Here is a 26,388-nt window from a genome sequence, read left to right on the forward strand (position 1 = left end):
ACACACATACACTGCCTTTACACACACCTGCCCACAAACACACATACACTGCCTTTACACACACCTGCCCATATACACACATATACTGCCTTTACACACACCTGCCCATAAACACACACACACTGCCTTTACACACACCTGCCCATAAACACACATACACTGCCTTTAAAAACACCTGCCCATATACACACATACACTGCCTGTACACACACCTGCCCATATACACACACATACACTGCCTGTACACACACCTGCCCATATACACACACATACACTGCCTGTACACACACCTGCCCATATACACACACATACACTGCCTGTACACACACCTGCCCATATACACACACATACACTGCCTGTACACACACCTGCCCATAAACACACACACACTGCCTTTACACACACCTGCCCACAAACACACATACACTGCCTTTACACACACCTGCCCACACACACACATACACTGCCTTTACACACACCTGCCCACAAACACACATACACTGCCTTTACACACACCTGCCCACAAACACACATACACTGCCTTTACACACACCTGCCCACAAACACACATACACTGCCTTTACACACACCTGCCCACAAACACACATACACTGCCTTTACACACACCTGCCCACAAACACACATATACTGCCTTTACACACACCTGCCCACAAACACACATATACTGCCTTTACACACACCTGCCCATATACACACATATGCTGCCTTTACACACACCTGCCCATATACACACATACACACTGCCTTTACACACACCTGCCCATATACACACATACACTGCCTGTACACACACCTGCCCATATACACACACATACACTGCCTGTACACACACCTGCCCATATACACACACATACACTGCCTGTACACACACCTGCCCATAAACACACACACACTGCCTTTACACACACCTGCCCACAAACACACATACACTGCCTTTACACACACCTGCCCACACACACACATACACTGCCTTTACACACACCTGCCCACAAACACACATACACTGCCTTTACACACACCTGCCCACAAACACACATACACTGCCTTTACACACACCTGCCCACAAACACACATACACTGCCTTTACACACACCTGCCCACAAACACACATACACTGCCTTTACACACACCTGCCCACAAACACACATATACTGCCTTTACACACACCTGCCCATATACACACATACACTGCCTTTACACACACCTGCCCATATACACACACATACACTGCCTATACACACACCTGCCCACAAACACACATACACTGCCTTTACACACACCTGCCCATATACACACATACACTGCCTTTACACACACCTGCCCATATACACACATATACTGCCTTTACACACACACTGCCTTTACACACACCTGCCCATATACACACACACTCTGCTTTTACACACACCTGCCCATATACACACATACACTGCCTTTACACACACCTGCCCATATACACACATACACTGCCTTTACACACACCTGCCCATATACACACATACACTGCCTTTACACACACCTGCCCATAAAAACACATACGCTGCCTTTACACACACCTGCCCATAAACACACATACGCTGCCTTTACACACACCTGCCCATAAACACACATACACTGCCTCTACACACACCTGCCCATAAACACACACACACACACACAGACACATACACTGCCTTTATACACACCTGCCCATAAACACACATACACTGCCTTTACACACACCTGCCAATATACACACATACACTACCTTTACACACACCTGCCAATATACACACATACACTGCCTTTACACACACCTGCCAATATACACACATACACTGCCTTTACACACACCTGCCCATATACACACATACACTGCCTTTACACACACCTGCCCATATACACACACATACACTGCCTTTACACACACCTGCCCATATACACACACATATGTTATGCCTGGAATGTAGGATACTGCATCTCACTGTCCCTCTCACTTTAACTAGTGGCTCCGCCTCTGTAATGCCTCACAGGTCAGAGAGCACGGTGGCCATTTTGTAAGCTAGGGAGTGTTAAGCAGTGATGCAGCATGGTATGATACTCATATATTTGTGTCAGCATTAATATCCTGATTATTCAGTAATGTTCAGCAATAAAGCAAGGTTGTATTAAACTACTGGTGTTTATATCTGGAGCACTTAGGATTACAACAGTGGCGACGAGGATGGGATTTACAAAGACCCTACTCAGCCTGAACTAGAAAATAACAAGAGGTATTGTAATCATTACACACTGCCATCCACAGACTGTCCAGTAAGATCATGGCACTGATAGGCACATTATGTGAGTTTGATGGAGAGCAGACCTCCTGGAGTTCCTGGACTGAAAGATTAGAACATTACTTCAGTGCAAACACCATACCACCTGAAAGGCAGGTAGCTGTATTCCTGACAGTGGTGGGAGTTAAAACATATGACACTGTAAGAGACCTTCTGTTTCCTGAGAAACCAGCAAGCAAAACACTAGTGGAATTACTAAAACTACTAGAGGATCATTTCCAGCCAAAACCTCTGGAAATTGCAGAAAGATTTCGCTTTTATCAGCGGCAGCAGCAATCCGGGGAAGATATTAAGGCCTATGTGGTAGCCATTCGCAAACTGGCCTCCACCTGTTCATTTGGGGAGTACCTACCCATAGCTCTTAGGGACAAGTTTGTCCTGGGACTGAATAGTTCAAAAGAAACTTCTGACTGAACAAGGACTCACCCTTACACGGGCGATTGAGATTGCATCAGTCATGGAAATGGCTGTCAGGGATACTGAGGCATTAAACCATCAGGTTCACAAAGAAGGAGTGAAAGAGGAGGTTTTCAGAGCAGCAGTCACTTCTACTGCATCCAACTGGAAATACAGATCTCCACCCCAAACCAAATCAGCCTGCTACCGGTGTGGCAATACAGACCATGACTCCAAAACCTGTCGATTTAAGGACCAACCTTGTCACCATTGCGGAAAAATGGGCCACCTCAGACGCGTCTGCCGTAGTAGGAACATAAGGGAAAAACAACAGCGGTACACCAAGAAGAACACGTACAGAGTTGAGAAACCTACCTCTTCATCTGAATCAGACAATGATGAACCATTACACAGATTAACTATACATCGCCTACACTCGTCAAACCCTGCAATGACAGTAGAAGTAACCATTGAAGGAAAGGCACTAAAAATGGATGTTGATACAGGAGCTGCGGTTTCAGTCATCACACAAAGACACTGGAGACAACTACATATTCAGGCAACTATCCACCCAACCCCAATCAAGCTGCAGACATATTCCATGCAAGTACTCCACCCACTTGGATGTGCAAAGGTACAGGTATCATACAAGGGTCAGACAAAAAGACTACCATTATATATTCTGAAGCATGGAGGACCACCCCTCTTCGGTAGAGACTGGATTGCTCATCTGGGAATGCCAGACATCATCAAGAACCCTTGCAACACCCTTACAGTTCCATCAACACAGAATGATGGATGGGTGGAATCCTTGAAAAAGCGTTTTCCTGAGGTTTTTAAAGACCAGTTGGGAAAAATTAAAAATGACTGTGTAAAGCTCAAGCTGAAACCAGATGCCCATCCTAGATTCTTCAAGGCCCGGACAGTACCATTTGCCCTTCGAGCAGGAGTGGAAGCTGAACTCATCCGGCTAGAAGAACAGGGCGTCATTTCCAAAGTAGAACACAGTGAATGGGCATCACCTATTGTGCCAGTAAAGAAATCAAATGGGGACTTGCGCATCTGCGGGGATTTTCGCATGGTACTGAATTCTCAACTGGATATAGACCAGTATCCTCTACCCAGAGTAGATGACATCTTTGCCTCACTTGCTGGGGGACAGAAGTTCACAAAGATTGATCTCCGACAAGCCTACCTACAATTTGAGGTCCACCCCTCTTCCCGGAAATACCTCACCATTAACACGCACAAAGGCTTGTACGAATACAATCGTATGGTGTTTGGCATAGCACCTGCACCAGCCATCTGGCAGAGGAAGATGGATACAATCTTAGCAGATATTCCTTTCACACAGTGTCTCTTAGATGACATGCTCATCACTGGCCGTACGGACCAAGAACACAAGCAGAATGTAGAGCATGTTTTACAAAGACTTCAGGACCATGGTCTTAAGGTGAACTTAGCAAAATGCAAATTTATGGTGCCCAAGTTGGAGTTTTGTGGCCACCTAGTAGATGCTGAAGGTATACACACCACTGAAGCCAAGGTCGACGCTCTAGTCAAAGCGCCAGCCCCATCAAATGTCCAACAACTAAGATCATACCTTGGCCTACTCAACTACTATAATAAGTTTCTTCCAGACCTGGCTCACACCTTGTTCCCACTACATAAACTTCTAGAGAAACGCTCCAGATGGGAGTGGTCAGCAGAATGTCAACAGGCTTTTGAGTTCTCCAAACATAAACTATTGGCCTCACGTATGCTTGCACACTACGACCTCCACAAGCCTCTCACTTTGGCTTGCGACGCCTCGCCTTATGGTCTGGGTGCGGTACTTTCCCACCTCCTACCAGATGGTTCTGAGAAACCAGTGGCATTCGCCTCGAGATCCTTGACAAAGACAGAAAGCAACTATGCCCAAATTGATAAAGAAGCACTTGCGTTGATATGGGCAATTCGAAAGTTTCACCTTTACCTCTATGGCAGAGAGTTCACCATATTAACGGATCATAAACCTCTGCTTCAAATCTTTAGCCCGGACAAAGGAATCTCCCAGACAACTGCAGCACGTCTGCAACGCTATGCCCTATTCTTGGGCGCGTATAGCTACCGTATACAGTATCGAAGCCATGATGCAAATTCCAATGCAGATGCAATGTCCCGGCTGACGGAAATGCTTCCAAACTCTGCTCCATCTGTCAAGGTTTGTGGGTACACCACCACACACCTCCTGACTTCTGGAGAGATAGCAGCCCATACGATGAAGGATACTGTTCTGAAAACAGTGCTTTCCTTTGCACAAACAGGCTGGCCAGTGACTATACCAGAGGATTATGAACCTTACTACCGGAGGCGGATGGAATTGACTGTGAATGACAATTGTGTCTTATGGGGAGAACGAGTGATCATTCCAAAAACCCTGCAGAGACATATCTTGGACTTGCTACATGCTGGTCATCCTGGTACCACAAGGATGAAACAGAAAGCACGAGGGTATGTGTGGTGGCCTTGCATAGATGCAGATATCACATCCTATGTCAATGCTTGTAGAGGATGTGCACAAACTGCCAGAGACCCACCACGAGGATGTATTCAGCCCTGGACTTGGCCCACGGTTCCTTGGTTTCGCCTTCATCTGGATTTTGCAGGTCCAATAAAAGGGCAAACCTTTTTGGTTATAATTGACGCCCACTCGAAATGGCCCGAGGTGTTTCCGATAACCCAGCCAACTACAAAAGCTACGATTGTCATATTATTGCATCTCTTTGCCACGTTTGGATACCCTAGAGAGATTGTCACAGATAATGGGGCCCAATTCACAAGCCATGAATTTAAGAGTTTTGTTACTGTTCATAACATCAAGCACAAGTTAACCGCGCCTTATTACCCAGCGACCAATGGCCAAGCGGAACGGTTTGTACAGACTTTCAAGAATTACTTCAAGGCCACAGTGGCTTCAACTAGCCAAAGGTCCCTATCTCCTCAGAAGTTGGACTCTTTTCTTTTCGCTTACAGAACAACACCACATGCTACTACTGGTACAACGCCAGCTGAGTTGCTTTTAGGCCGACGGCCATGGACTGCTTTTGACATGCTTCATCCTAAGACTGTCCATGACCATGTATTGCACTCCCAGGAGAAAATGGTCACGTCCAAAGAGTCTCCCATTTTTGAAGTCCACCAAGCAGTCTGGACACGATCGTATGGATCTTCCAATACTCGGTGGCTTCCCGCCACTATTGTGGAATCTTTGGGACCCAAGATGTACACAGTCCGTCTAGAAGATGGTTCTGTTACCAGACGACATGTAGACCAATTAAGGTCCCGTTCCCGGTCACCCGAACACTTGAACCCCAAACTTCCCGATTTCAAATCCAATGAGACGGAGGACATCTGGAATGGCGTTTGGGTTGACTCTGAAAACTTGAATTCACCTTCTGGGGTGGCCTGTGATTCTGGTTCTGAGGTTACCAGCTTGAACCCACCACATACCCCTTCTTCCTGTCCTGACACCCTGACGGATGGGGGCCGTCCCCAACGCCACCGCCACCCTCCTGACCGCTTACAACTTCAAGAACGAATACGTGACTTCAGTCGGTCCTTCCGTAGGACACGGAAAAATCCTGAAGGCTCTTCGCCCCCTCACCTTCCTTCAGAAGACTAGCCTTCTGACACCAGTGACACTGTTCCTGTGTATTAACTGTGTTCAGATGGATTTTTATTGTTTTTGTTATTGGGACATATGTTTATTTTGTTTGTTGTTTTTTTTTTTTGTTTTGTTGGAAAGGAGGTGTTATGCCTGGAATGTAGGATACTGCATCTCACTGTCCCTCTCACTTTAACTAGTGGCTCCGCCTCTGTAATGCCTCACAGGTCAGAGAGCACGGTGGCCATTTTGTAAGCTAGGGAGTGTTAAGCAGTGATGCAGCATGGTATGATACTCATATATTTGTGTCAGCATTAATATCCTGATTATTCAGTAATGTTCAGCAATAAAGCAAGGTTGTATTAAACTACTGGTGTTATATCTGGAGCACTTAGGATTACAACAACATATACTGCCTTTACACACACCTGCCAATAAGCACACATATACTGCCTTTACACACACCTGCCAATATACACATATACACTGCCTTTACACACACCTGCCCATATACACACATATACTGCCTTTACACACACTTGCCCATATACACACACATACACTGCCTTTACACACACCTGCCCATATACACACACATACACTGCCTTTACACACACCTGCCCATAAACACACATACACTGCCTTTACACACACCTGCCCATAAATACACATACACTGCCTTTACACACACCTGCCCATATACACACATACACTGCCTTTACACACACCTGCCCATATTCACACATATACTGCCTTTACACACACCTGCCCATAAACACACATATACTGCCTTTACACACACCTGCCCATAAACACACATATACTGCCTTTACACACACCTGCCCATAAACACACCTGCCCATAAACACACATACACTGCCTTTACACACACCTGCCCATAAATACACATACACTGCCTTTACACACACCTGCCCATATACACACATACACTGCCTTTACACACACCTGCCCATATACACACATACACTGCCTTTACACACACCTGCCCATATACACACATACACTGCCTTTACACACACCTGCCCATATACACACATATACTGCCTTTACACACACCTGCCCATAAACACACACACCTGCCCATAAACACACATATACTGCCTTTACACACACCTGCCCATAAACACACACCTGCCCCTACACTGCCTTTACACACACCTGCCCATAAACACACATGTACACATACACTGCCTTTACACACACCTGCCCATAAACACACATGTACACATACACTGCGCCTTTACACACACCTGCCCATAAACACACATATACACATACACTGCCTTTACACACACCTGCCCATAAACATACACATACACTGCATTTACACACACCTGCCCATAAACACACACATATACACATACACTGCATTTACACACACCTGCCCATAAACACACACATATACACATACACTGCCTTTACACACACCTGCCCATAAACACACACATATACACTGCCTTTACACACACCTGCCCATAAACACACACATACACATACACTGCCTTTACACACACCTGCCCATAAACACACACTTACACATACACTGCCTTTACACACACCTGTCCATAAACACACACATACACTGCCCATACACACACCTGCCCATACACACACACACACACACACACACACACACACACACACACAGCCTTTTCACACACCTGTCCATAAACACACACACACATACACTGCCTTTACACACACCTGGCCATAAACACACATATACACATACACTGCCTTTACACACCCCTGGCCATAAACACACATACACTGCCTTTACACACCCCTGGCCATAAACACACACACTGCCCTTAAACACTCATACACTGCCCTTACACACCAGCTAACAAATACCTATACTGTCCATACTCACAAACAAGCTTACAAACACATACATATGCATACACTGCCCTTAAACTCCTTTCTCCCCATATCTTACCTCTTCCACCATCCTCTATCCTTCTGCCTCCATCCTGTATCCTGCATCTTGTGGTGGGAGCGCGAGGTCTGTCACTTTACTACTCCCTCATCACATCAGGGATGACGTGATACGCCTGCGCTCGCCATTATTTGCCGGCGCGTAGCGATGAGGGAGCAGTACAGCAAGGTCTGAAGGTCTGCAAAGCGGGACAGAGGAAGGGATAGGTGGGACAGAGACCCAAAATCAGGACTGTCCTGCCTAAATCGGGACAGTTGTGGGGCATGCAGTAGTAGTATGGCAGATAGTACAACATGGGAGCAGAACCAACACCAGGCTCCAGAGAGAGATTTATGTAGAAAGAGTCCGAGAGCAAATTACATTATAACACTGTAGTTACAATTACAAGTGCAGGTTTTGTTCACGGACCGTGTGCCAACATTTTTATACATCACTTTATGTATGGTCCACGTGCACTAAACAGCCTTTGCAGGTTGAGTTGATGGGACCAGGACTTTGGAGTTGAAAGTGGGGGTCATTTTTATAGCTCATATATCAAGTATGGGTAAATTAATCAGATAAAGGATTAAAGCAACCCCTTTGTTGCGACTGTGTTCTGCAGTTATGTTAACGTCATATAGTTTGTCTAGTTGGTCTGAGTTATTGTGTTTGGCCATCATTAGTATTGCCATAAAGAATCAGCTGAGTGTGATGTTTGAGCAGGGAATGTAACCAAACTATCATATGACCGACAACAATGGCGGCCTCCAGGTCTGCAGATAAAGGGAGTTTATCGGAACAAAATTAGATTACCAAGTTTGTGTCAATGCCAACCAACATAGTTGTATACAGTGCTGGCGTTTATTCTTAAGGGTGAGAAATATTTTTTCCCATAGGACTTCCTTTTCAAATCAGCTTGGCACAAACTTGAACAGACTGCCAGTTCATTTTCACCCAAGCTAGTGAATAGACCCCTTTGGTTACTTTGATTACCACTAAGTAGTCCCATTTGTTTATGGTAAAGATGGGCCAAACCGCTTTAAAGATCTTTGTCTTTATTATGTTTTTTATAAAGCTTGTATACATTTTTTTATATTATGTATGATTCTGATCTATAGTTTTGTTTGCAGTTACTTACAGTCACCACTAGGTGTAGTCAGGACATTACTATATTGCTTTTCGAATTAGAATACTACATATTTTATCGGTGAGCTACATATGTCAGCATTTTTTTCAGAAACCCGGACGTGTGTTAATAGTGTACATAGTAAACGTGACTTTTAACTGATCGGTTACAGAGATATTTTATATTTAGTTTCCATGAGGTTTTAGTGATATTAATAACCAAACTTCTTCAGCTAAATTATTTTATGGAAACTGGCTGTGGTTTGCACTTCGTCTGTGCAATTGGTTTATGAATATTTGGTTTATAGGTTCTAGGCTATTTTAGGTGAGAAGAGGAAGGGGGCAGATCTTCATGTTGTGCTAATTTTGTGAAAAATGCAATGAATAAGTAGAATCATCATACTTATTACTTCTGGCTGCCTAAACTTCTGCGTGATTATTTCTCCCCAATAAGCTATATTGTGCGGTGTCCCCCCTCTTAGCTATCATATGGATTAAAGTGCAAATGATTACTAGAGTGTTCCTTTTAGGCAGCTTTGCAGTGGTGGATGAAGAGAAATGTCAGAATTTAACATCAGCAAATGGATTAGATCATTGATAGTGAGTGTTTTTTGGAGCCTCAAAGTGCCAACATAACACACACGCATATACACCCACAAACGCGCATTCACGCATACATGCACACACGCATATACGAATACGCACACATGCATGTACGAACACACCCCCACACACACGCATATACGAACACACACCCCCACACACACGCATATACGAACACACACCCACAAACGCACACGCATATACACACACAAACATGCGTGGTATTTAGGTGTTAAATACTCGATTGCCAACCCCAAATTCTGCTTCATTAATTGCCCGACAATCTTCATTATTCAGTTTACCAATACGTTCGCTCCGTGCCATGACGTCCATGTGTCACAGGATAATTATGTCTAAGTTTTGTCTTTAAATTAGTGCCGCCAACATCTATTTGTAAAGGTCAGATCTCCCCAGCTATTGGTGACACCGCATGCAGAGACAAAGTTAAATGTCATTGTGGTCATTAGTGAATTAAATGTTTGTTTCCTACAGGGGACAATATCTGTATGAGATGAGGAGATATGACCTTGCAAGCTTCTGTATTCACCATGCTGCCCAGATGACTGAAGGTATGGCGTAAAATTGTATAGCCATCTAATATTTTACATAAATGTGTGTATTCATTTTTCTCTTGCTCTAAATATATAAATATACATGCATTGTAAACTTGCTAGCAGAGCTTTCTTAATATATAGTACCTAGCTTATATCAGATATATAACTGGTGCCAAAGAAAAGACTAAAAGCATTACGTCTGTGCAAAAATAGCACCCAAATGGCAGTCATGTCAAAATATATTATATTAAAATATACTAACCACCTCCCCAACCACACACTGGCCTCGGGTGTTGCCATTAATGAGCTTTAATGATCTGACATGGTATCCATGGCACAGATGGGCAGTGGCCGGAGTCGTGAGCTGGTGCCATGCAGAGACCCAGCAGCGTGGCCTCACTGATTTTAGGAAGCAACCCCAATAAAGTAAACCACAGACTGCTTTATTTCTATCTGATGAAAAAGTGCATGACAGAGCAAACTGGTCATCTTAACATAACTCCCTTAAGGAAGGGACCCTAAATACCAGCCAACAGATGCCACCTTTGTCCACGTCCGTAAAGCATAACAGAGGTGGGATTAATGACGAGATTAATGTTCCTTAATGTTGGATAACAGCCATCTACATCAGGCAGCATGGCTAGTGTTTATACCTTCAGTACTTAGAATAATACAGAGGCAATGGCCGTGTTTCCTTTCAGGTTTATCACCAGTTCAGCAAGCACTGGTCCAGTCCTTCCTCCGCCAACACAGCAGTGCCATTAAATGCTTAGTATCTGCTCTCAAAAACAAGTCAGATCCCGTCCTGATCACCTTGCTTGGGAAAACTCAGATGAAAGCCAAGAAATACAAGGTGAGTCCCAGCACTGTGTTCAATGATATTTTTCTAAAATATTCTTATCGATGCTTCTCATCCCGCAGATGGCAAATCAACATATCTGACAATTTCACTTTTTATTCTTATTTATGGATTTACACAGCACTGACCCATCTTTTTCCCCCAAACAGCTTGCCTGTGCCATCTTGTGTGACGCACTACGTACCCATTTTACAGCACTGCAGAATACGATGGCGCTATATAAATCAATCACTGATAATAAGACGACGATAAGTTGCACATCACAAAAAATTTGGACCTACATTTTTTTTTACTCTTATGTCATTGTTATTTCTTTAAAGCACATGGAACCCAAGATACACATCTTTATGTTTGTTAAAGCCTCAGTAAAGTTCTCTATCAAAAACAGAAAAGTTGGAAGAGGCAAGAGGTTTCAATCCACAGGCCCATATTCTCCACGGGTGACATTAAAAATGTCATTATCAGTGATCTACTGATGACATCATAAAGAGCATAAATGCCTATGTTTCTGCATTGTAAGCTCTTTGAGCAAGGTCGTTTGTAGTCCAAATTGCTATGTGATGGATTACCTGTTATGTCTATTTCCTTTTGTACAGCATGCAGAATAAGATGATGCTATAGAAATCAATAATTAATAACAATGTTCCTTCCAGCGTGATCTGTTAATGGCATACTGGCCTTCATTGTAAAGCTTACACAACACAGCTGCTTTTCTTGACTGTTATTGCAAACCTCTGTTAACCGACATTATATAACCCATTTCTTGATGTCACCTTATGCAAGTCTGCTAAATATGATATTGTATCATTAACTTGCCATTGCATGCATTAAAAGAAGACATGCTGTAAGGCTATAAGGATTACATTTCCCCACATTTCCATATATACAAAGAACCAGGTGTCAGCAGAACCACTCCTTTGTATTCAAAGTTTATTACGGATAAGTAGTTGTATATAAAAAGGACAAAATATGTGCAAATCAACATAACTACACCAAACAAGCAGTGGACCAAAAGAAGGCATTAACATGGGGTTTAGTACTCAGACTAACAAATGTATAAAGGTAGTTTACCGATGGCATTACTGGTGGGAATCTTTTGTAACAATAAAGGTTCCCCAATGAGAGTGCTATTTTAGGGCAATTAAGACTAACCTATGGTTTTATAGAAGAAAATTGTAGCTCGGAGCATCTGATTTAGTTTTAGGACTGCTATAATTCCCATTTCTTTCACAATTTCATAGGATGCTACAGAAAGCTTCAGACAAGCTCTGGATATTTTCAGTTCTTCTGCGTCCGAAACGTTTGCATCCGAAAAAGCAGAGGTTTGCTACCTTTTGGGTCTGTGCCACATGGAGCAGTTTCATTTCTTACAGGTACGCTCCAATTAGGCATGTACGCAGTGGTACAGAAACCGGTTTGTGATCAGGCCACTGCAACCCACTGCTCCTGTTACAAATAGCAGTCCTGTAGTAGGTGATACAACAACATGTTGCACAACTCACACGTTCGCTGCCAGGCTGGGCACACGCGTCGTCCTTATATTGCACGTATTTTAAACATATTATCTAAGATGATAATGTTTAATCGTTAAAGTAAAAAATAATGGCAATTAAATATTGTAGATTAACAAAGCCAAGCTCCAGTAATTAAAACGAATTCCACAAAGGACCAATGTTCTTCCTAAGCCAGTTACGTTTTCAATGGTATTTATGCTTATTCCATTTTAAGTGGCAAGTCTGAACAACAAGTATTGTATGAAAAGTGAAATCAGTAGGAGTGCTATCTGTTACTTGCACATTAAGACCCCAGAACTCTAGTGGAGCCGGTGCTGAAGCTGACTGGCGAGGAGTACACTGTTAGGGATATTAATGAGATAAAATAGGCAAAAACAATATTCTGTCACATCCACAAAATGCTGACGCTATTATTGTAGGGCCACATGCACTTTATTAATATAAAGATACCCTATATTTTATCTCTGATCCTAAATCCTTTCAGATCGCGCCGGAAATTATAATTCAAAATGAGATGATATATCACCACAATAGTTAATCAAAATATTATTTATTGTAAAAACACAATCTACAAATCTCTATATGACCCGTGCAGTCAAGCTGATAAAACAAACAAAAAAATCTTCTAAACATGTCAAAAATAAGTATTTATTAGTTATGAGGTATGAATCATTGTCTTATGAGTCTAACATACAAAATGCAACAGGTGAACAAGCACATTGCATCAACATTTCAGCTTCATCAAATTATTTCACCTTATATTAATAGCATTTATTAATATCAAACCAATATCCACTCAGCAACCAAAATAAAACCCAAAAAGTAATAATTAGGGCAGTAACAAAATGATTACTATATCTCTGTATTAGTCTGTAGCAATGTTACTAATGCGACAATCAAAAACTCTTTAGACATTAAATTATATTAGTGACGTTTTTAATAGATGCAAATAATGTCAAACTTCCGTTAGAGGTAAAAATACCTTTTTCATCGTCATAACAGGTTATAAACTGCAGTCTCACAAGCCGTCATATACAATAATGTCATATACTAGTTCCCCAAAACAAGGGAATAAATTCTATATTGAAGCAGACAAAATTCACCTCTATTCAGGATAACAAATCCATTATATTTACCACCACTTGTTGCTGTGATCCAACTGGTCCTTGTGGTTAAGTGTAAAGAAAAATAACTTTCCTAAAGTTATATGTATATATATTAGATACTAAGTAAAATACGGTGCCAAGATCTTGGGATGTCCAAAATTCAATTGTCTGGGTTTCAAATTGTCTAAAACAAACTTTTAAGACCGGGTTTATAACCATATTCTCCACCTATTGATTGAAATCTTCCAATCATAATTGTGGATTTTACTCATAATGACATGTTACATCTGGAATTTGTCCTTAATCTCTAGAAGATAATACCTCCTAGGTAATAAATCAGTTCCGGTGGTCTTGCAATGTATCCCCCACTCCAATGTACGTTCCTAGAGATGAGCAGCTTCTACTCCTTACATTTTCCCATAGAATATAAACCAATTAGGAAATATTTGCTGAAACAGCTATATTCATTAAAGCTTTTGTTCTCAATATAGCAATAACAAGGACAAAAACCCTTTTATATGATTAAGGAAAACAAAGTGGCTCCGACTCCGTTCTGTGTTCATGTAATATACACAAATATAAAATACTTGGTTTTCAGCCCAACATATTTGACAACACTACGGCCCAGACAGCAGGGGATACATTTCAGTCGAACACATCTCCTGCAAATCTAGGAGTTTGGGAATAAATATATGCACAACTTTGGCATTGGATGGCTGGACTGGCCATTTAAATGCAAGGCTATGTGGTAATTACAAATGTGTTTATCATTAAAACCCAAATTCATTGACATCAGTCTTCTCAATCTTGTTGAGAGCATGTGAACGATACGGTTTTACGTTATGTCTCTGCAGGGTATCGATGCCCTTACCAGTGCAGTAAAAGGTCGCCCAGATTACTGTGACGCATATTATCAACGCGGGCTCTGCCGCATGCGTCTTCAACAAGTCAAGTGCGTGCAGGACTTCAACAGAGTTCTCCAAATCAACCCCAATCATTTTCAGGTAAAGACCATGATGTGAAGGTAACATTTGAAGAAGAAAATATATGTTAACCATTTAATAGTACATTGTAGATATTCCACTGTAGTAACTCGCTGATGGTGGCAAACAAAGAGTTCTTTGAATGGTGATTAGGTAAATATCCAAATAAGGATAATAAGGATAATTTTAACAAAACACAAATATGACAATCACTAGAGAATAAACAAGTTTCTATACGCGGTTAGGATACATTAAGTTGTATTGTTTGGAGACAAAGTTGGCAAAGACAGGCTGTTTGGGGACAAAGTTGGCACTGTGGGACATGTTGCTTGATGAAGCTGGGGGAAGGGGTGACAATTTTTGCACTGGGGCCCTGTGGTTTCCAGTTATGCCCCTGCTTGAAAGTTCCCAGAAATGTTAGCGATAGGTTCTTGGAAGTTTTATATTTCTTCAAGATGTCTTTTGTGTGCCTCAATTCTGAGTAAGGTGAAGTACTTTGCCCCCGTAAAATAAACCTTTTTAATGCAGGCCTATTTATCCCGTGCGGCTTTCTATGGGATTAGGAAGAGATACTCCAAAGCCATAATGAACTGCAACGCGGCAATCAAAGTACAACCTAGCAGCGTAAGAGCTTATCTATACAGAGGAGCCTTAAAATACTACATAAAGGTAGGAGTCTTTTTTTCCTTTTTAACCAAAATTGAAGGTGGTTTAAATCATTAACAAAATTATAAACTATATATATATATATATATATATATAAATACAACTGAATAAGCTGTACCCCAGCGGTCAGACATGTTATTCTTGTAAATCTAGCAAACCTTAAATATATAATCCTCTACTAATACAGTCCACTTCATGGCAGGAACACTAAAATTGCCAATTAGCTGGGTACGCTATCTTTCAATTCCCCCCTGTTAATCTCTACAGAGATCCTTAGTGTCCCGGATTAACTGGACAGGGTTTTCGTCCTCTAAAAGGTATGGGTTATTGATCAACCGTTTTCTCTTTGCAGGCATACAAACTAGCAATCCAAGATTTATCGAAAGCTGCGGAATTGGATCCATCATGCTCTCTAGTGTATTATAATCGAGGAGTATGCTATCATCAGACAAAGAGGTTTGACGAGGTATGGAAATGAAAGATACTTGGGATAAGAGTATGGATTTACAATCCTGGCTCACAAAAAAAAGCTTGATATTCAGTCTAAAAACAAAATTGAGCACTGTATGATCTACACAAAAATTCGGGCTATTTAGTTGCAAATAAAAGGCCTATTGGTGAATTGTGTAATTTGCAACATCACATTGTATCTTGTATGATGTCTTTTTTTGTTATTGTTTTATGAAACAAATTTAGATACATATAAAGAAACAAGGAATATGTAGATGAAAATTGCTGAACTCAACTCACACTTTACGTTTCGAAGGGCATCTGTGCGGTCTCCGACGTGAATATTAGATGTAAAATGGGGCCAGTAGCTGTATAGCATCAATCTATTTGATGCCAAGTTGGCACACATGGCATTGAAACAGCCAGATTTATAGATATGATGTCTTGGTCATCTCCTAGGCGCTTAAAGATTATGGCATTGCATTGCTCCTTGGAGGATGGAAGGAAATAGAGATCAAAGTTCTTGTGAACCGTGGCTTACTTTATCTTCAGCTTCACGATCATTCCAATGCATTGGAGGTAACGGAGTACTTTGTTTTATTTTATGCACATTACTCTTAATTCCTGTACACCTGTGGATTTCAGCCTCCAGTAAGCTTAGAATCAGCCCCGGCACTTTAAGGCCAGTGGCCGCACGCTGCGCTCTTATGCTTTTGTAGTGTGTGGCCATGCGTTCCAATCGGATCAGCCTCACAAGCAGCATTTAGATGGCCACTCCGGGCCATGACCACGTTTCATTTGGTCTTTATGTTGGATTAGTACCCTGCTACCAACCTACACAAATGGTACGATGATGGTGGAGATTGAACATACCTAGATAACGACATGACAATGAACCTAAAAAGCAAATTCCGTAGTAACAACCCCAGGGACGTGAAAGGTCATCGGTAAAGACAGAAAACTCGTCCATAACAGGATCAATTAAATGATCTGATCGATTAATAAGCCTCTTATTCTAACAGGATTTTAAAGCTGTTTCTATGAAAACTCCAGAAGATGTAAAGATCCAACACATAATAGGAAACTGCTACCACAGGTTCGTATTGCTGTTGATCCAACTACCCCCAATTCATGATCATTTAAATATATTATAATTTCTTAGACATGTTCTTAATGTGTCAGGGCAGATGTGGTACTTCAGTGTGTGGCTCCTTGTATCCAGTCGGCGACCACACGTTTATCATTTAGCACCATTTGGTTCAACGCACTTTATGCTACCAGATGAGCGGCCTTACTTTTTTGAGGAGTCAGACATCTATTCATGCTTTTCTGTGTCAAATTAGATCAGGTATAGGCAGAAGGTTCATCTTGAACAGGTTCTGGCCTTACCTTACCTTGCCTATTACCCAAGTCCTAGCATAAAGGTGGGTTCCCACACTCTTAACCCTGACCTGTGAGTGCGTTATCTGGATGTTATTAACCAATATAACGTCTGACCAGCAGAGATACTATAACTAAAGATACGATAACCTTATTAAAGGAAATTAGTTTAGTACAAAGAAAAAGGCATGGAGCTTACTTAGATTGTAAGCTCTACAGATCAGAACCTCCTTTCTTTATGTATTCATACCTATGGTACTATGGTGTTCAAAACGTATGACTGCTGTACTTACTATATGACTGTACATATTGCTCCTCCCCATTTATTATACTGTAAAGCACATCTGTTACCACTAAATAAATAAATGTTACACGTACATGCGTGAAATTATAAACTTCAGCTAAAGACTCTGTTAAAATCACTAACAGCGTTTTGGGGAAGAAAAAAGGAAAATAAAAACATGCTAATCCTTTCTATGGAACATTGCGTTAAAACTCAGCTGGGGAGCAAATGTAAAAAAATACAGACTTATTTCCCTAATGTGTTATTTCAATTATCAGCCGCCTGAAGGTTTTAAATTGAACTGGACTGGATCCAGCCTATCACAAGACTTAAAAGCACCTGCCAAAAGCTTTACTATTTTTCTAACAGCCACTTATATTCTTATTCTTTAAGGTCATTTTTAGAAAGTTTCTGACAAACCGTGTGTTGCTAAATATTTCAGCGTTACTGACAATTGGTTATCAGCAGTTCTTATATATGCTGGTACTGGTCATGATTTGGACTGAAATGACCGGCACAGGCACGTCTTTAAGATGTTGCGGCACCTTGGCCCGCTGATAAATTATATTTGGGTCCTTGTGGTTAGAATATAGGTTACTGTCCTAGAGACCCCATATCTCCAGAAAGATATTGAGATATTGGAGAGAGTTCAGAGGGGGGGCTACAAAAACGGTGAACGGATTGCAGGGTAACATTTATCAGGAAAGACAAAGGTATCTCAATATGTCCGGCTTGGAGGAAAGTAAAAGAACTGTTAATAATAAGGGAAGGAAGTTTATTTTAAAAGGAGGAGAAGTGTTAGAACAAGAGGTCTTAATCTAACACTAGAGGGTCACAGGCTTAGTTGTTAGAGTAAAGAAGTTTTACTTTACTGAGAGGGTGGTTGTGGTACAGAGATGGTTGAGGTTAATACGGTTAAACACGCATAGGATAGACATATGGCTCCTGAATCTAAGGGGAGACCAACGACTGATTATAATTTACAGCCAGAAAAAACGATCCGACATGTTTTAGAAAAAAAATAAAAAATTTAAATTGCCACAATGCACCCCAATCAAAGCAGCATCGATGTCCATAAGGTTTGTCTTTCCTGGTGTGTTAGTCTGTGAATCTTTATTTTAAAATTATACTCAAATTTACATTCCAATCCTAGAAAGCTAAAGGTTGTTAATGTGCATTCAGGCTGCAGCAGTACGAGGAAGCCGTACAAGCATTCAACCAGCTGCTGAAACTGAACCCGCTGTCTCCGGCAGGGTATATCGGCCGCGGCAACGCGTACATGGAATATGGCCACAAAAACGCCACGAAGCGGGCCCAGAGGGATTTCATTAAGGCTCTACATTTAAACCCCGGAAGTACCGCCGCTCGGATTTGTCTGGGGTACAACCTACAGGTAAGTCGCACCGTTACAGTTTATTACACTGTTAGTGAATAAACAGATGTATCAAAATAAATAAACTGGATCTGCGCAAAGACTTAAGATTTGTAATAGCTGAAAATGTTATTTCTATTCAGAGTTTAAATGTCGGTATTCCTGTAAAGACTAATATGGGGCAATACATGCCAACTTAGGTTACTAGTACAAAATCTACTAACAATTTTATTACCCCCATCTCTTTTTAGCAATTAAACCCCATTCCCCTCAGTGGGGTGGGAGAGGCTTAGATTCCCAGCCTATTGGCATAGGATCGGGCCCCTTATGCCCATGGCTTATTTCATTTGAAACGACCCCTTCCTCCTGAGCAGGGGATGGCAGTATACCTGGGCTCTATACCACCCAGGCATAATTTATTACCCTCTGTCCTAACCCGCATAATGTAGCACTGTGGGGGCAGTAGTGCAATCTTTGGACCATACACCTCCAAAACAATTACACGGATAAACAGATCTTTACATTTATTTACACACTGTTTGTCATGCCTTTTTAGGACTCCATCCATGTTTATTCACTAATATCTCCATTATTCTATTTGATGATGGCCTATGATAGCAAGGTCAAACATACTGAATCAACGCACCATTTGAAATGTAATATCAAGCATCCATTATTATGCAGACATTCTCATTCCATGATATCCAGTAGCTCTGGGGGGTTTTTTTTTTACAGCTTTAGTTCCACATCATTTAAACTATTTTGTTTTAGTGATTCTATTTGATTATAGTTCCCAGAAAATTAATAAGACAAGCGATTCTGTTAAGCGGCTACAACTAGCTCATAAAGTCACCTAAAGTTTATTTTTACCTGGTCACACACCCAGCACTCCCTCTAAAACCGAAGCCACACATAATATGACATCACTGCTGGAATGGTGATGCTGGACAAACGATGTCATGACCGAGGTCACATTCAGTGTTATCAATAGTATACTGAAAGAAGACTATAGCACTATATAAAAGAGTTTCCATGGAAGCAACAAAGAAATAATTGATGCATTGTGTCATAGGTGATGTCATGTTTGAATACAAGCATTGTAAGAGATAATAGCAGAATCAAAATCTTAGCATATGCTATAATTCATGACACTTAAGGAATTTATGAATAAATCAAGACATATCAAAAGTAGCATCATTGCTTATATCATAAACATTGTAAAATTTGTAAAATCATAAACATTGTAAAACATTGTAAAATCTGATGATGCTATGAGCTTGTCAGGGATAATAACGTAAGAGCTGCAGTAGGGGATTCCATGACATGAGATCATATCAGCGATGAATAATTTGAGTGATGGGCCATGTCGTATAAAACATGTTGGAACTAAAAAACAGAGGCAAATGTGATGTAATAGATGAAGTCACAAGTACATGATACCATTTATTGGCTAACAGAGTTTAATTGTGAGCTTTCAAGACCAAGTTGTTAGGTCCCTTCCTCAGGCATTAATGAAGCTAAAAATGTAGACGTTAATGGGTATTGGGGAATTTGCTCAGCAGTAAATTAGCTGGACTAGCAGAGATCCAATGGACGGATATGGTTCAGTCAGAGCATCTTTGGTCAGTTTACTCCCTGGTTAGAGGGGCCATAAAGCCATTTGACAGATCCATGAAGGTGTCAAATGTTCCCAGGAATAAGTTGTTTGTAGTTAATTTGAATTGTGAGATGATTAATGGTTTGTAATGTTATAATGGGAGATTAATTATCTGTCTCTATCGAGACCAGCATTTTTCTCTCCCTCTGGTTGCGGAACGATCCCATCAGTACTGACAGCTTCACATCCCAAATGCTGTGTCCAGACTGACAGAAATGTTCTCCAACAGGTATATATGTTTTTCTGGTTGATGGTATGTCTGTGGGAATTAAACAGTTTGTGTAATGCTTGGCCTGTTTCCCCCACGTACATCGCTGTTGGGCATGTAGCACACATGATGAGGTACACCACGTTAGATGATTTGCACTTAAAGCAGCCATTGGTTTTGTGGTTTTAAGTGTGAGCCTGGTATCTGTATTTCATCTGTGGGAAGGATGTGTGCACAGGTCTCGCATCTCTTTTGTTAGCAGGGAGAGGTACCATTTGCTGTTTGCCTGTGAAGGGTGCTCCTAACTATACATTGTTTGAGATTGGGAGGCTGTTTGAATGAGAGCAGTGGGGGATGTGGGAATACCATCCGAAGTCTTTCAAGTCGTCTTGTAATTCCTTTGAGATCTTGCGCAGGGCTTCCATTTGTGGATTGTAGGTGGCCACTATGGTACTCTCTCTTTTTTGTGGCTGCTGGTATCTCAGAAGGTTTTCTTTGGGGATATTGATAGCTTTCTGTATTTGGGAGTCTGATTTTTATACTGTACCCATGGTTGATTAATTTCTTCCTGAGATTCTGAGGTGTTTATCCCAGTCCATAGGATCTGAACAGATCCAGTTATATCTAATGGCTTTTAGTATGTCTGGGATGGAAGCTGTTGTGTTTCAGGTAGGTTGGTCTATCTGTTGATTTGCGGTAGAGTAAAGTCTGAATGGACTTGTTCTTAATGTAGATGGTAGTGTCTAGGAAATTGATGTTAGTGCTGGAGTAGCTTAGTTTCAGGTTTATGTTAGGATGAAAGGCATTATAGTCTTCATGAAATCTGAGGAGTTCCTCTTCGCTACCAGTCCAGATGATTGGTATATCGTCGATGTAGCGGAGACATACCAGCGGTTTGTTGTTGCAGGTGGAGATGTAGTCCTCCTCCAGTTTGGCCATGAACAGATTGGCATATTGTGGAGCCATTCGTGTGCCCATAGCAGTCCCCATTTTCTGGAGATAAAAGTCCTGTCCAAATGTGAAGTAGTTGTGGTTGAGTATAAACTGTATTAGTTGCGTTATGGCTTCCACTCCTAGGTCCTCCTGTTCTAGGTATTTGCGGCAAGTTGCTATACAGTCGCAATGGGGAATGTTGGTGTAGAGGGATTCTACATCCATGGTAGCAAGAATGGTGCCACCAGGAACGTTGGTAAGTTTGTTTAGGAGACCGGTGGTGTCTTGGTAATCCCTTTACTAAGGGTTTAAGGATTTTTTTCAACCAAGCCAGAAATGTTTTCTGTAAGGGTTCCGACTCCTGAAATTATGGGTCTTCCAGGGTTTTCCTCTTTTGTGTATTTTGGGGAGCATGTAGAAGGAGCCCACTTTGTGGTCAGTTGGCACCAAGCCTTCCACCTGTTGCCTGATGTTGGGTGGCAGTCCTTTTATGATTTCTTGAGTGTTTTAGTGTAGGTGTGGACATAGTGTCTGTCATCAGAGAGTTATCTATGTGCTTCTTTTATGTAATCCCCAGTGTCCATAATAACTACAGCACCTCCCTTGTCTGCTGGCTTTAATTGTAAGGTTTTGATTGTTCTTAAGTGTTCTAATGGTCTTCTGTTCCTTCATAGTTAAGTTAGCAGTCTGTTTGATTTGTTTCTCTAATATTTCTGCGTTGACTCTGTGTCTAAAGCTCTCTATGTATCGGTCAAGTGTAAGGTTATATATTTTGTCGTGAAAGAATTCCTCAAGTCTGCACAGGGTTATTTTGTCCAGAGGTCTTGTTGGGCAAAATGATAGACCTTTAGAGAGTACTGACAGTTCATCCCTGTTTGGTGGAGAGGTTGATCACACAGCTTTGTTCCGTTGGTTTCGGAGGCTCTGTTGAAGATTCCGAAGTTTGCTTTAATCTCTGTAATTTCTTCTTCTTTGTGTTGATGAGCGCTTTTTGGAGTCTTTTATAGTACTGCTGTAAATATTTTTTATCCTCTGTGTTTGGCTCCAGTTGTAAATTGAGAGTAGATATCTCTGTTTTGTCTTTTTTGGTTGTAGCAGATTTTGATAAGTTTGTTCCGTATCCGTTCCGATGTCCTTATACATATTCCCTGTGCGTACTGGCTGTAGTAGGTGTCCAGGGCAGGGTTCTTTAAAAATAATCCTTTAGGATGAGGCTTTTTTCATATGCTCAGGAAGAAGATGTCACTGTCCAGTTGTGCAAGTTTCTTTGGGAAATTCATAAGCTTCATTTCTGTGCGGTTAGCTAATAAGTGGTATCATTTTATCTCTACTTTTCTCCTGTTTTCTCAAGGGCTAACACAGTACAAACCCTTTTATCATTTCTTTTTTTTTTTTTTAAACATCACCATCATCCCTGCACTCACGACATCACTCATAGCTTACTGCGAAATATCAGACATGACTCCAGCTAATTTACACAATGGTGGCTTTTAGTGACAAATTGACTTTATAGTCTTATAAACCAGTTTATCGGTGGATATTTCTTATGTTAACCAATCATTCCTCTCCCTTAAGGCTTTGGGTTTCTACCAGCGAGCATGGAACCAGTTCACGGTTGCGCTGGATATCGATGCTCACAGTATGCTTGGATTTGAGGGCCGCTCAATTGTGAACCTGCAGATGGGAGACACCTTTGCTGCTCTCCAGGACATGAACGCTGCTTTAAAAGTTAGATACTCTCATTCTGCATCATTCTGTTTTTCTTGTTTAATTATAGATGCACAGTTTTGTTACATTCAACAAATATTGTACCTTAAGCCGGTAAATAAATTGATTTTAAAATAATCATTCTTAGACCACTAACAAGATCTTTTATCTGTATTGACAGCTTGGTGTCACCGCACAACTGCTAACAAACCGTGGAGTGATTCACCAGTTTATGGGGAAGTTACCCAACGCGATGAAAGATTACCAATCAGCAATTACTGCAGATCCCGATTATTCATTGGCTTATTTCAATGCAGCAAACCTTTACCTGCACAATCGACAGTTCTCCCAGGTAACCCCCCTCCATCCATCTACTACATTGGCTCTATGTAACCAAGGAGGCAAAGTTAGTGTCCCAGGCAGCCTCCTCAACAAAAAAAATTTACTTTATAATACATTCAATAAGGCCGCAGGAGAAAGAAAATGTCAAGGGATGCTGCAGCACAATGCATTCTCTGAGGTTGAAACAGCAAGTAAGCAGCAGGAAAGCAGCACCCCCATTGTGAATTTGCCAGGGGTGGCGGGTTAGACGAGCCAGTGCTAGAGCTGACCCTGAATGGTAGCGAGTATATACAGCTGAGAGATGGGGATTGTAAAGAATCTCTCCAGGCATCTGAACGGGGGACCACACAGAACGTGGAAGGGTGCTCTCGGCTATTACATTGCATATGATTGCTAGAGTGGCCCTCTGAAGCCAGGGTACGTATGGGGCATTCCACACCGACTAAACAGCAGAGGAGTAAAAGGTTTGTGAATACATTGGTAAAGACCATTAACACACGTCAGACCTGGTCATACACACTTTCATTCATACTGGGAACGGTATATTGTGTTGCTGTGTCTGGTACCATCAGGAAACAGAAATAAGAATGTTTGTGTGCTCCACACACCGAACCACTGAAGATGGACAACATTGACCATAAATCAAAGAGACTTCCTTCAATCTACATCAGCCCTTTTAGCCAAAGCTCTCATGCACCTTCAACCCAATGACGTAAAGGCAAAATGTTCCTGAAAAACTAACTGCCAGTTCTGTACGAAGCGGGTTTTGTGATGGATATTTATACGTTATTTTTTCAGGCCAGAGAATACTACTCACAAGCAATACAAAGGGACCCTGGGAATGAATCTGCTTTTCTGAACCGCGGCATCACAAACATGCTGCTCCAGAATTTTCAGGGAGCGCTGGATGACTTTCAGACGGTCCTAGATATCTGCCCCGTCTCCTCTTCTGCCTACTTTAATCGCGCTACTTTATATAACACTTTACAACGGTACCAGCAGGCTGAGGATGATATAACCCAGGGTACGTACTCAAAACTGGGTCAGAAAATCCCGTACGTAATATTTCAAAGTTCCGCTCATAGATGTCTAGAACCATCAATCATGTACTGTTGTGTTGGTCATCCCTGGTCATTAATGGCAAAATGCTTGAATACTTCAGAAGGGTTCCTAGGCAACAGCCAATCAAATATGAGCACAGCACTAAAACTGCAACAAATTCATTCCTTGGTTTTAGTGAAGCGTAAAGTGAGAAATAGCTGAAAGGCACCACGGTCTTACAACCATTGCTAAGGCATCTGAGTTGCATACGGTGACAAAAGCCCTCCAACCGTACAGATGGTGCAGCAAGCAAAATAAAATACACAAGTCCACATGAGCGTGTCTGAAAACCAACCTCCTGTGCATTCACAAAGGGGTATATTCACTAAAGTTACCAGGAGAGTTGTGTTTCAGCTCATTGACTTTACTATTATGAAGGTCCAACGCTAGCGAGCCTCTGCTGCACGAAGAGCTTGGCTGGCCCCGTATAATGTATAGTTAAATCAGTGTCGCACTCTATGAATTCTACGCACAGACAAGGTATGTCTTTTCTTACCAGCTGCTACGTGGGCTCCTTTATTTGTACATGGTATTTCATATACAGCTTTGGAGCATTGAACACTGTTAGAACCGCATGAGCCATTGTGTTCCACCTACATACAGCTGTTTCCATGTTAAGGTCTAACAAGATCAAAACAGCTATCTGTGGAACGCTTAGGCTCATGTAATAAAAACATTAACTTTTTGTGAATTCGTAGCAGGACTGTCTCTATTGGCATAAGTGTGTTTTTACTTAGATGGCAGTGCTACTCATGGAAAGCGATTCTCCCTGGCTCTTTACAATTGTGGTCACTGCTTAGAAATGCACTAGTTTACTGATCTTTATTGATTCTTATTGACTTTTTATTTAATTCATTTTTTTACAGCTTTAACTCTACAACCAGGAGATCCCTTAATGTACAAACTAAGGGCAGACATCAGAGGGAAAATAGGATTACAGCAAGAAGCCATCAAGGATTACGAGCAAGCTATAACTCTACTGCAAGGAGATGACCTTTCAGATCAGCTTAAATGAACGGTTCGTTTCAAACGGACACGTCTACCATGTGCCCAAAATCCAGCCAAACCAGACACATGTCTATTGGACCTTGCACATCTAAAACTTTAAGTAATTTGATAGCAGAGACGCACCTCACGGCACCTCGGTTACTTATCATGAAGAACGCAACACTGGAGCCTTTGAAGAGCGGACGGGACGAACACACTTTACCCCAACCTAAATAAT

The 26,388-nt window shown here is 41.6% G+C and overlaps 1 protein-coding gene across 1 annotated transcript in view; it reads left to right on the plus strand.

The window, feature by feature from the left end:
- The window catches only part of LOC149284674 (uncharacterized), a 60,843-nt gene extending 34,665 nt beyond the window's left edge, over positions 1–26,178 (plus strand). The window contains exons 16-28 of the mRNA XM_089496304.1: positions 10,541–10,617; positions 11,304–11,455; positions 12,703–12,834; positions 14,936–15,085; positions 15,593–15,733; positions 16,083–16,196; positions 16,640–16,759; positions 17,203–17,276; positions 19,026–19,236; positions 23,589–23,741; positions 23,902–24,072; positions 24,861–25,086; positions 26,030–26,178. Coding sequence (XP_089352430.1) covers positions 10,541–10,617; positions 11,304–11,455; positions 12,703–12,834; positions 14,936–15,085; positions 15,593–15,733; positions 16,083–16,196; positions 16,640–16,759; positions 17,203–17,276; positions 19,026–19,236; positions 23,589–23,741; positions 23,902–24,072; positions 24,861–25,086; positions 26,030–26,178 — 1,870 coding nt within the window. The remainder of the gene's footprint in view (positions 1–10,540; positions 10,618–11,303; positions 11,456–12,702; positions 12,835–14,935; positions 15,086–15,592; positions 15,734–16,082; positions 16,197–16,639; positions 16,760–17,202; positions 17,277–19,025; positions 19,237–23,588; positions 23,742–23,901; positions 24,073–24,860; positions 25,087–26,029) is intronic.
- Positions 26,179–26,388: the final 210 nt, after the last annotated feature.

The sequence above is a fragment of the Sceloporus occidentalis genome, unplaced genomic scaffold (assembly GCF_023333645.1).
Source record: "Sceloporus occidentalis isolate IW3139 unplaced genomic scaffold, rSceOcc1.0.p SCAF_89, whole genome shotgun sequence".
In the NCBI taxonomy this organism is placed as follows: domain Eukaryota; kingdom Metazoa; phylum Chordata; class Lepidosauria; order Squamata; family Phrynosomatidae; genus Sceloporus; species Sceloporus occidentalis.